The 13,126-nt window shown below is 34.1% G+C and overlaps 1 protein-coding gene across 30 annotated transcripts in view; it reads left to right on the forward strand.

Annotated features, from left to right (window-relative positions):
* Nucleotides 1-13,126, forward strand: part of LOC136835369 (broad-complex core protein isoforms 1/2/3/4/5-like) — a 946,407-nt gene that overhangs the window by 659,034 nt on the left and 274,247 nt on the right. For 16 of the 30 annotated variants that reach the window (XM_067098828.1, XM_067098809.1, XM_067098811.1 and 13 more), the window contains one exon: nt 3,754-3,825. In XM_067098828.1, the coding sequence (XP_066954929.1) occupies nt 3,754-3,825 (72 nt within the window). Of the gene's footprint in view, nt 1-3,753; nt 3,826-4,701; nt 5,909-6,157; nt 7,711-13,126 lie in introns of those variants that run through there. The other 14 variants (XM_067098807.1, XM_067098801.1, XM_067098806.1 and 11 more) reach the window with 5 other exon arrangements.

Raw genomic sequence — 13,126 nt, forward strand, 5'->3', positions numbered from 1 at the left:
ATTAAAGAATAGAAATGAATGGTTATTGTATTGTTAGCTAGTTGTAGTGGTTGAAGAGAGATTAAAGAATAGAAGTCTATGATGATTATACTGTTTGCTAGTTACAGTGGTTGCTTGGCAAGCTTCCGGTAGTTACATTAAAATGATTGTAAACAAAAAAAGGTCAGTTTTTTTTTTTTTTTTTTTTTTTTCCTTTATTTTAGTTAATTTTAATGATTTGAAATGAGTATACAGTTTACTGAATTTTTTATACATTTTAGCTTTTAACTTCCTAGTTTAACTGAAGTTTTAGATGTCAGAATCTTAAACTGGACTATGGTAGCAACTGCTAACATAACCTAGGCTACCATCATGTTTTGATTCCAAATATATAGAAACATAGCCTAGGCTTACTGCGAGAATCAGAACTCGAACATTACATGGGGTATATACTAAAATCCTAATAATAATAATGAATAAATATAGAGTAGAAAAAATGATTACATATAAAAAGAAAAATCTGTATACTGTATATATATTATTTATTTATTTTTAGTACACCATATGCACTGCATGTAGGCTTGTGAGCATTTGTCTGTTGATTTTGTATGACAGCGTTTTGATATCTCCACATTAAAAATCTATTGAACGTTTCATCCAGGTTCTATGATTGTATGTGTGTGTATGTATGTATGTATGTATGGTTCTGATTTGGTATGACAAGAAATTTAATTCAATTCTTGTGCCATCCAAAACCCATCATAAAGTACTTGAGTTAAAGTTCTGTGTACTAAATTTACTAATAAACACATATTGCTCACATTTATGTAAGGATTTTATTTTCAATAAAACTCTGAGTAAAATAACTACAGTATACATATACAAGGGGGGGAAGGTGACAGAGTAAACAGGCTGATATTCATATGATTAATCACCAAGGTGCAATTTACACGATATTGACAACTGAACTGAGAACAAATATATCAAATTCAATATGATCACTATACTAAGTGCAATATACTACTGCACAAATTTTGTCAGTAAAAGTAATATACCAGAGAGGGTAGGGAAGAGTTTAGGAGTGGGGCACAATGTCAAGCATTTTGTAACTTGCATTAAAACAGAAACCCAAGGAGGTATATAGTCTTTTTGTATATTGGATTAGTTTTATGGGTTCATGTCAAGATTAGCAAACCCAACACCTCCATGTCAAGAACAGCGAACCCAATGATCCCCTTGTAAAGACTGGCCAACCCTTTCTGGTCCAAACTCCAATTCCACATGAGGGCTAGTACTAAACATGGCGAAACTGATTCATCTACGCTGTTTCGCCGTGTTTAGTACTAGGCCCATGAGGGGTCTAATATATTTCGCCTTGTTTAGTACTGGCCCCTGGGGATCAGATGTCTGGTACTAAAGTGTTCATGCCTAGAACTGCAAACCCAATTATTCCCATTTAAAGAATAACGAACCCCATAATCTTCTTGTAAAGAATAGCAAACCCTGCTGTGAGTTGGTTTGCTAATCTTGACATGATCCGTTTTATGTATTTTACATATCTTTTAAGAATAAATAGAATTATTGTAATCGGCTACATTTTTGTTAGGTTTACTATGCACTACTATATTGTGTGTATTTTCAGAAGCAATTAATTTTGATAAATACAGTACTGTATACAGTCACCACCCTACTTACGAACGAGTTACGTTCTGGACAGCTGTTTGTATCTTGAATTGTTTGTAAGTTGGTTTCTAATATGTAATGCATAATTTTTGTTGATGTTTACATTCCTTAGTTAACTTGGAGTCATATACTGTATTACTATTTTCACTGCATTTTTAAATCATGCAGATTATAAGGAATTACTTTGGAGGATAGAACAGTAGAAATCTGAAAACAAAATTTAGATTCATGCAACATTCAAAATTTAGTGTTTTTCCTTGCTTTGAAAGTTATGAACTTGGAGAGAATTTCTTACGACCAGCATTTGACATTGGAAGTTCACAAGTAAACAATGCACTCTTGCCAAAATTTGAAACTTGTGACCCCTGTCTGTTTTTATCTCAGAATGTTTGCAAGTAGGGTGGTGACTGTATCTGAAATGAATGGTAAGTCAGTTAATGTTTTAATGGTGAATGACACAAAATACAGGCAATCCCTGGTTTATGTGGGGTGTGTGTGCTCGCGTTTCCATTCTCGATGGCGCACCTCCTGCAAAGCACTGTAAACTGGGGAATAATGATGTCGTAAAATCAGGTTAATGGCACCAGGGAATGCCTGTAATGGTTAGTACACTATAGGCAAATTGAGCTCACTCCTGTACAATTAGCTATAGAGTTGGGGTAAAAGTTGCCTTAGTCATTTATAGCCAATGAAAGTTATCTGAGCACTTTTCCCACAATATTTGTTCAAACTATATGGTGCGAAATCTTGAACATATATGTATGTTACCCGTCCACAAGGAGCTAGTCTTTCCCTCTTGTTGTAATAATTTTCTTAGGCTTTTATTCCTTATTTCAGTTACTTTTCTTTTCCTGTAATGAAAATGTTTTACTTCTTAATTATGTGTACAAGTAAACTCACTCTCTCTCTCTGTATGTGTAATGGAATTTATCCTGAGCCTATAATGTAATTTTTTATTTTTTATTCTTATAATGATGTTCATTATTTGGAAATTTGGCAAGAATTTATTACAGTTTCATTCATACAAAAGAGAAAATGTTGTGCAGCCAAAACATTGTGAATATTTCATGAAAACACACGTGCACTAGAATAACTCAGCCAGGTCACGATACAGTGAATTATGCTAGGCATAAAAGGGAGCATTTTGGGAAGTGGAGGCTCTGTTTAGGTAGACAAACATCTCACTGTGTTCCACCAAGTGGAAGAAAAGTACATAACCAGTAAATAATGAGATTCATTGGTAAATTCATAAACAATGCTCATGAAAGACAGTGGTGTGAACTCTCCTTACCTTCACAGTTTTGCCCTGAATATGAATGAGCGTATGTGTAAAAGTTTTCTGTGTAGATCAGTTTAAATCTCACAAATACACTTTGAATGTGGCAGTCCAGAAAGAGAAGGCTAAAATCATTCTCTGTCTCCATATTAAATTCTATTGATTGCACCTGTCCATTAAATCTCTCAAAATTTTTTGCATTTTTGTTACTGGGCCAAGCACTGATTATGTCGTCTGTGTATCTGGTCTTTTTAAATTTTTCTAAATAACGTTGCTTTGTATTCTGCTCTTGAGAAATTCCGTATATGTAACTTATGACAGGTTTGGGGTATTACTTTTTATCATACCAAATTTTTTAGAGTAATATTTCCAATCAGAGTGAATTAAAATTGGTAGAGGTAAATTTAGGTTTATGTTTTAATCCACAAGTACTGGAAAAGTAAAACTGCATTGCCTCTATTTGTGTATATATATATGTATGTATGTATGTGTATATGACATCTGTACTTTGTATTCTTTGTTTACATACACTTAATGCAAAGTTTTTTAGATTTATTCAATACTTTTATTAATATTTGGATAATGAGGATTATTTGTTGGAAATTCTCTCTCTCTCTCTCTCTCTCTCTCTCTCTCTCCTCTCTCTCTCTCTCTCTCTCTCTCTCTCTCTCTCTCTCTCTCTCAAGATGGTAGATGGCTCTAATAGGTTAACTGGTTCTCTCTCTCTCTCTCTCTCTCTCTCTCTCTCTCTCTCTCTCTCTCTCTCTCTCTCTCTCTCTCAAGTTGGTTCTAATAGGTTAACTGGTTTCTTTCAGGAGTGTTACCTCCCGCTAGTCAAGCAGGGTGGAGAGGAGGCCATTCAGAATCCAGTGACACCTCAGCTCAAGGTAAGCACCAAATACATGCCTTCTTTTGGTTATTCTCCAGGTCTCAGTTGGTATTCTATGTATAAAGATAATTCTAATATTGGAAAGCATTGATTTTCCTAACTGAATATTAATGAAAATATGATTTTAGTGTTCAGTCTTTTGTCTGAGATCTGGAAACCTTTCCAAAATAAGCATTTTGGAAAGTTTGCATTTGGTATGCTTTGTGTGGTTTGCTGTAGCAATGCCTTTCAAATTATATTGTAGATAGTACCAGCAAGTAAAACAGTATTGCTTCTTCCACTTACTAATGAGTGAATGGTGTGATGAGCGTTTTTGCAAATTCTTCTAATATTCCTAACATATCAAAAGGCTTGAGGTCCAAAAACAAGATGTTATATGGCTCAAAAGGGACTATGCTAGGTGTACTGGGAAGCTTTTGTACAAAATTGGGAATTTGTACAGTCAGCTACTGTCTTGTATAAAGTTGTATAAAGATAAATTGTGATTTTGTGTAAAAATGCTGTTTTCTTTAGTTTGTGCTGCTATAATTATATACTTTTATTTTTGGTTTTTGACAGTGAAGTGCTTTAATTTTGGGTGGGCTTGTTTTGTCAGTGTAAAAAGAATCGTGAAACTTATGCCAGTGATGATTTTTTTTAGCAATCACCAGGAATATCCCGTAAAACAACCTCTGTGATGCAGTATTTTAAAACAGAATCTATAAGCAAAGTCAAAGAAGAAGCAACAAAAGTAAAACAAAAATGAAAAAAAAAATAAAAAAATAAGATGAAGGAACTCCCAGAGGTCCTGAATGGAAGTTATGAAAAGCCTAGAGTTAGGGTGTCATGATTGATGGCATGTATCCTGGCTGATGGTCCTTTTTCTCTTTTGCAGTTGAAAGTTGCAAAAGAAACGCGTGCCCTCTATGCAACTGCACGTTGGACTCTGTGTGGGCGCTCAAGGACCATCTAGCCAGGAGACATGATATGAAAGTTCATAAGTGCATCTTTTGTGGGGCCAAGTTCCGAGAGGTAGAACAAATGGCCGTACACATGAGCAAGAGGCATGGGGAGAAGTTGGCTGCTGGGGAAACCAGAGGGCTATCAGGGGCTGTAGGGCCACCTTAGATAAACTTTCATGTAATATGTTTACCATGCATTCCAAAAATTTGTGAATTCGGTGTAAATATGGTGATATTTTGTGGTAGTAGAAAGCTGCTACTGCTGCTGCTACTGCTGCTGCTGCTACCATTGTTGTCTTCCGTGAAGGCCGTCTCGTCCCATTCATACATTCCAATAGAAGTACTTCAGCAGCAGTCCGTCTACCCAAGTGATTTTGATGTAGACCTTCAAGAGTCAACACCAACAGTGATAATGGTGTGGATTGCGCTGCGAAGTTAAGGCCAGTGACGAAGGCTTCTCTCTTATTTCAGGTCACACCAACAAACCTGCATGTTACATCTGCGGGAAGGTGATATCTAATTTGCAAAATCTATACAAACACATCCGGACTATCCACCAGCGTCAGGTGTCTAGGTGTGATCACTGTGGGTCTGTGTTCCGTAATGCCGAATCGGCTCGTAAGCATGTGTTGAAAATGCATCGAAATGATCTCAGCCCCCATCGTGGGCTGTCAATGGTGGAGCCAGTGGTTAGTGGTGCTTGGAATCAATCCACTTGTACTACAACTACTACTACTACTACTACTACCACTACATCCTCATCCTTAGTAGAGCAACTGCACCAACAACATTCCATCAAGAATGAGGACCTTACTTAGTAGGCTCTACTCAAATATTTGCTTGATATCTTCCTGCTTGTGCTTAGTGAATTGTCTGAAAGTTTAGTTTCAACCACTTGTTACCATTTGTATGTTTTTTAGAACAAATAATGTATATAGAAATTTATATGAATGTTGACTATTGTGATGTCTTCTTGAATGTCATGTTTATAAAAACTAGGAAGATCAAGTACTGTACTTACTAATACCCGATGATTGATCGATCTATTGAATAGCAGTTAGCCAGCTTACTTTCTTGTTAGCTGCCAGTGTGATATGTTTGTAGTATGATGATTAGACCCATTAAAGGTGAGAACAACCACTTTGGTTTAATTTTTTTCCTTCGTACAGTAGCCTTGTGCATCCGTGCATGCGATATTGATAAGATACATTGGAATGAACAAACATTAAATCAGGATGACTCACATTTGCCATTGAAGTTATTTTTCTTAATGTAGTTTGCTTGCCATTTAATTGTAATGTATAAAGATCAGTTTCACTTAATAATTAGTTAAGCGTGGCTGATAATTTGTAGTAGTCTTTTTAAGTGTTGGTTTTTAATTACTTTCAGGTGGTCATCCTGTATTTAATGAATTGTTGTGCGGTGACGGTGGTTACGGGGGAAAGAAGGCAGTACCCACCCCTTGTCCTGTTTGCAGCAAAGTACTCTCCAATGCATATAATATGCGTGTGCATCTGGAGACACATCAGAACATCGCATACAAGTGTATCATCTGTGGGATCATAACACGAACACGAGACACGATGAGAAAACATCTATCTAATGTGCATAAGCTGCGCAATGTTGAACTCAAGAATTCCTTTAAGAAGATCACAGGCAAGCAGCAGCAACAACCACCACAACAAAGTGGTACTGCCGATACTACCACCCCATCTACTACCGTACCAACCACCACACCAACTAAAACTACTACTGCCTCTAAGACAACTCCTTGTGATCTAAAGCTGTCAGGCATTGCAAGCCCACTAGTGGAGGCTGATACTGCCCATGCATCTGTATCTTCTTTGGACAACCTTGGGGCCCTCAATTTAGCTAAAGGCAATAATTTGGCTTCTATAGTAAACAAACTTACACAGAAGCAATAGCAAGTTGATGGATCCATAAACCAGCAAAGAAGGATGGCTGCTGAATTACTGAATCCAAAGAATTTTGCCCCTATCTAACATTAGATCACTGTACAAACAAGCATTTTGCTTGTTACAAGTCGCCCTTCCTAGTCGAATAGAATGCAGTCATGTAAGACAACTTGTATAAAAATTCCAAGTCAGTTTTCAGGAATGGAATCTAAATTTAAAAACAGTAATATAAATGACAAACATCTACAGCATATAGAGGATTTTGTCATCACTGGGTACTGTTTACATTTTCGTATGATTGATAAGAGACGAAGTTAGAAGAAAGGTTGACAAAACCTTATACTTTTTTTACGGCCAGTTATCCACAATGTGATAGTTGTCTTCCCTAGATAAATAAATATTTTTGTTATATTTGATACAAAGGTGAATACCAAATGCAGTGAATTTATAAGTGCTCTTTATGACTCTTGAAAGGTGCTAACAAATTTTTTTTTATTTTTATTTATTTTTAATTTTTCAGTTTGGTTTTAGTTTTAGCCTAGTCTGTTATAGATTGAGTATTAATTTAAGTGTTGTGATTTATTTGCTTTAGCTGAAGGCTGTTTGCTCTTCTTTTACTACATTGAGCCAACTATACTATTTTTTACTAGTTATGCTTGTTACTTGAGAAGCAGAAAATTACTTGAGTATTTTTTCAGTCTTGGTCGTAGTTATCAAGTGTTACAGTACAAAGTTTATATTGCAGAAAAGACTAATCTCTGGCATTTTTTTTTATTTTTAGTTTCATAGTGTAATGTTTGTACTAAGGTCAGAAGTGAATGTTACTGAAAATGATTTGAAGTGAACCTTGATCATTCCCAGTACAGTACTAGTAAGTTACTGTGTTTTCATGATTTTTCTTACAGTATTTGTATTTGAACAGTATTTTGCCGAAGACTATCTTTTATTTATTGTACACAAAATGTCAAGATTTGTGTTGTAATATTGTAAAGCAAAAATAAGTAGTTGAAACCCTTTCCCTAATTTTTTGTTTTATATGTATTTCAAACAGTTTGATGCTGAATATTCATGGCTATCTTTTTTAAAGCCAATTGACTTCTTATAGTGTAAAGGGATGTGTAGGCTAAAAATAGAAGTTCTTTTACAAACTCCATGACTTGAATCATGGTTTGGATTTTATATATATATATATATATATATATATATATATATATATATATATATATATATATATATATATATATATATATATATATATATATATATATATATATATATATATATATATATACATACACACACACAAACACATCAAGGACAAATGTCATTTAATATCCAGTTCACTCTGCCATGGGAATAACTTACACCCAAGGGGAATTGAAATTGTTGAGTGAATCATCCCTTGGTGATGAAGCACTTACCAATTATAATTCCTCTTGGGTGTAATTTATGCCCAAGGTATAGTGAATTGGATATTAAAGGACAATTGTGGATTAATATTTGTGAATATAAAAATGTCACAGTGTAGTGACAAAAATACCAGCATACATATATAAAAGTTTCTCTACATATACATACACACATTTATTGTACAGTATTATAATTACTGTGCATTTGCAAAATTTGAACTGTTCTTTAAAGATTAGGTTTTTAAGCCTTTTGGATCCTAATATGGTCAGTCTGCTAAAGAATTCAGCGTTTAGTCTTTTCATTCTTACTGAAGATCAACAGTTTGGGCTCACTGTGTACAGGAAGAGTTGGTCCTAGTATTGTGTGTTGAGTGTTAGTTCAAATGTAGATTGATAGCTATTAAGTTACTAGTGTATTTTTTCTTCTTCCCTTTACTTTATGAGGTTTGGGGCCCTTTTAAATACAAAGGAACATGACATACAAGAGGCCTAACAGTTTCCAATTTTATTAGAAAATTTTTCCTTGCATTACCCCATCTCAATAAGAATTGTGCAATGAAATTTCAAGAATGCTCTATAGAATGCTGTTCCATTGCAATAGTGGTATTTCATCCAGAAGGCATAGTGTCTCAACTAGTCAGTCTCTTTATCTTTTGAAATGAGTTTCAGGTGTTTGAAGTCATGGAATTAAGGGAGAAGGGATCCAAGGTTTCTGTGCCCATATCCAGTTCATGCACAACATAATGTAAATTTCAGTGTTATATTACTCACACCTATTCTTATTGAGAAAAGATTCGAACTGTATGACAGAAAGTGTGTATAATTGATTTTTATAAAATGACATTATGGTGATTAAACTTGGTCCAGCTAACTTCCTTAGGTGAAAAATTTACAGTACCATATTGGACAGCATTCTGAATATATTTTAGTCATTTTAGTGCCAAAGGATTAATATACAGTTCTACAGTAGTAATCCCTCATAATTTTTCTCCAGGTTTTATTTTAAAAGTATATATGTGTGGGTATGCAAATTGTATAAATACACATTTACAGCATACAGAATATAGTTGAACAATATATAAAGGTATATTTAATTTGTTTTTGCAATTTACCATTTTTATTTTTTATAGACTTTGAATTTTGTCATTGTAATTTGTATCTGCTCGTAATGATTGCAGGAAAAAGTTAGAAGGTTGATCCAGTTATTTTGGATTTCTTTCATTCCATATTGATGGATCTATACTTCAACACATTTTACCATTTTCCTGATATCATTAAGTATGAGTCATTAAAGATTACAAGTGACACACACAATATAATCAGTGTGTAAACTACATTAACTTGGTTCAGTTGCATTGGATAAGCCTTGCCCCAGAAGGCATATGCATTATATGCATATAAGTACATACTATATATGTATGCCATTACATAACATACACAAAAATGTGTTACTTAGTACACTAATTTTTAAGAGTGCCATAAATGAGTAAAGTTACAGTTAAATTACTCTGAGGAATTTAAGCTTTGGGGTTGAACTTGCAACTTTCTCTTGTTGATCCTTCAAGTTTTAGTTACTGTTTTGGTTATTGTCAAGATTTTTTTATTTCACCTTTATTCAAAAAATCTTACATCAATGTGTAAAATAGCAACTGGTTCATACTGCTATATTCCTCCATGTTATGGAAACCCTGTGCCTTTAATAATGAGAGACTATGTGCCTTACATTAAAAGTTGTTGAAAAGTGCCCATAGGGGCTGGGATAAAGTTATGCATGCAAAGTTCCCACCGCAACGTTAGTTAGTTTTTATGGTAAATTTTTATATAGAACTTCTGTAAGAACATCCAGTGTGCATTTTTGTCGTGTGAAAATTAATTTTTACTTTGAAGAGTGTATTAAAAATTCTTCAGTTGGAGTCATATTTTTCCAATTTGCTGTAGTAGGTTTTGTTTTAAGGTATAGTAAATGTAACTAATTATCATCATTTGCCAAAATTTATATATTAATGTTATTAAACGTAAATACTTGAAAGGGTAGTTCGTCCCATGATTCCAAGAGAATGAGTACACAGGATGGTCTAGTCGTTTATTTTAAACCAAGCCAACAGTTGTTATAACCTGCATTCATTATTTTATTAAAGAAGCAAATGGAATGTAACTTAATGTAGCTTTCTGATTGGTGGTTACTTTTAGTCAAATTTTCAAGGTTGTATGGGTGCAGGTAATTTGACTTTGGCCAGTGCCTTCAACTTGGTACCTGAAGTACAATCTTGTTGCCATATCGTCTAATCCACACTTATGTACATACAAAGTGATGTGTAGCTTTTCTTGTTTTCTAAGTATGCAGTGTGTGTTGAAGTGTAACGTATATGCCTTAATGAATAAAGTTTTGTTGAAAACAGTCAATTTATTTCAAATTGTCACCATAAATACAAGGAAGTTGGTGTAGGTGTGTGACCGGGAAAGAACTGTGGAATTGTAATTAGAACCATTACGTGCCAATTACTTGAAATACATACAATGCCTGATTGTGGGAAATGCTCTGCTCAAAACACAAGGATTGAAGGTTGCTGTATGTAGTATAAATGTAGAAATGAAAGATGGTAAAATTCAAGAAAAAGCAAGCTGCTTCATTCATTTCTGTTGTTGTTTTGGTTAAAGAAAAACCACTGGCATAATGTTCTCCAGTATTATCTGCTCAAGAGATTAAGTCAGAGAAGAGCAATGTACATCAGCTCTAATAGTAAAAATGATTTTTAAATTAGGCTATTTGAGTTTGAAAATTGAATAAGAATCGTCTTTAGTTCCTTCTAAATTGCAAATGCAGTTACCATCTACTACACAGTCCCTCTCTCTCTTTCTGACCAACACTTTCTCTCTCTTCTTTCTGATTACATTGAAAGGCTATTCAATGGGAGTGTGAGGAATAAGTCCCTACACTTCCACTGAACAGCTCTTGTAAATGTATGAAGACATTATGAAACTTTGGAAATAAGTGACTGCTTCTAAGCCTTTGTTTCATCTTATTACATTATATATATATATATATATATATATATATATATATATATATATACAGGCAGTCCCCAGTTAACATAACTGATTTACGGGCTTGTCTTAGCAAACTTAAAAATCAGCAATTTTCAGCGCTCAAAATTGCCAATTTCTGCTCATCAGCGCCAATAATTGGGTATTGGCGCCAATACATGCCTAACAGAGGCTGCGATATCTGAAATCAGCGCCGCTGATAACCCTGAAAATCGCTACCGGTAGCGGTGATTTTCGGGTTATCATCACACCCTCGAACGGAACCCCGCCGATAATCAGGGACTGCCTTTATGTGTGTGTATATATATATATATATATATATATATATATATATATATATATATATATATATGCACATATACACATGCTTATGTACATTACATCACTATTAGGGTGTATATATATATATATATATATATATATATATATATATATATGATATATATATATATATATATATATATATATTATATATGCACACACATACACACACATGCATATGTATATGTTACATCCCTACTAGGTGAGTTGGTGAAAATGATGACTATAATAATTATCCTTTATTGCTTTTTATTTGCATATCTGTTTGAGAATATTTAGTCACACACACACACACACACACAAACTTTAAGCCATCACCCTTGGAACCAGGCCACTGCCAGAGAACAGAAATCTCCCCAGAAAAACCTCTGCACACGAGAGAGAGAGAGAATAATGGTAATTTAATCAAACTTTTTTTTTTTTTTTTACTTGATCCATGCAGTTATATTTCATGTATTGTCATATTATCATGTTAATTTATGAGCATAGTGATCATGTGCCATATGCATTTTGGTAAAGCTTACATTCTTGAAATCATCAGATGATTGTGCTTTACTGACATCATCACTGCCATTACTGTAGTTGCTAAATGAAAAGTATCGAGTAAAGTGTTTTTCTCAAATTATGGAAGTTATATTTTAAAAATGCAAATTTGTTTATAATTGCAGTAAATTAAATGAAGGAAAGGTGTGATTTTGCAGTTTCAGGTGTTGCTTTTGCCTCTTCCAAAACATTTTGTGGCCCGCATATTATTCGGTTCTCCAGCCACAACTATAGCCTTAAATTTAGTGGAATACTTTCTTAACACTTTCATCTTCATTGTGTGAAGTTTATTTTATTTTTATTTATGGAAATGACCATTGAATATTATAAAATTTTTAATGTCAGTAAGTATAGCATAACTCTTAATAAATCAAAAGTTTGTTAGTTATGGTAACTAACAACAGTAAATGGTTGGTTCTCAATTCAGTTGTTTATGTCAGGCCTGGGTGTAGTTTATGCTAGCATCTTGCATGCCATAGTAATTGGTTGTTAAATATAAAAAACAGTGATGAATTCTTAGACAGGCCACAGGTTTGATTGAATGTAGGCCTATTTATTAGTTGTGAAAGTTAATTTAGACCTTATATGTGTTATCAGTGGTGTCTACCAAAACAGAGACAGGCGTAGAGAGCCTAACCTAGAATAATCTATTGAAAAAGAACCTCGCACATTAAGCATAGCCTCATGTAATCTAGTAAAAATGCATCTCACACTGTATATGTCTTATGTGATGAATCATGGTTTGGGACAAAATTTTAAGGATCATGATATACGCATATGGATGCAGATTGCTGTTCTGTTTGATGATGTGTTATATTTTTGAGTCATTAAAAGCTGTGTATTTACAGGGGAAGTTTGGTTCCGAAATCTTTGAAAAAAAAAAAAAAAAAAAAAAAAAACTGTCCCCAAGGGGTTTAGATGATGAGGGGTTTTGAACCTATATACAGTATATAAAAAGACAATATCACCAAAAAACACTGCTGCTGTAGGTTGCCATGGAAAGTTTTCAACATACGCTGCCCTCATAATTGCTCAACGGACTAAAGGCAGCTGACTCAAAGAAATTCCTGACCTGACCACAGATGGCTAAATTCAAGAGGTTGGATTGCATTTATGTATGTGTA

Source organism: Macrobrachium rosenbergii, chromosome 55, assembly GCF_040412425.1.
Source record: "Macrobrachium rosenbergii isolate ZJJX-2024 chromosome 55, ASM4041242v1, whole genome shotgun sequence".
NCBI classification, from domain to species: Eukaryota; Metazoa; Arthropoda; class Malacostraca; order Decapoda; family Palaemonidae; genus Macrobrachium; species Macrobrachium rosenbergii.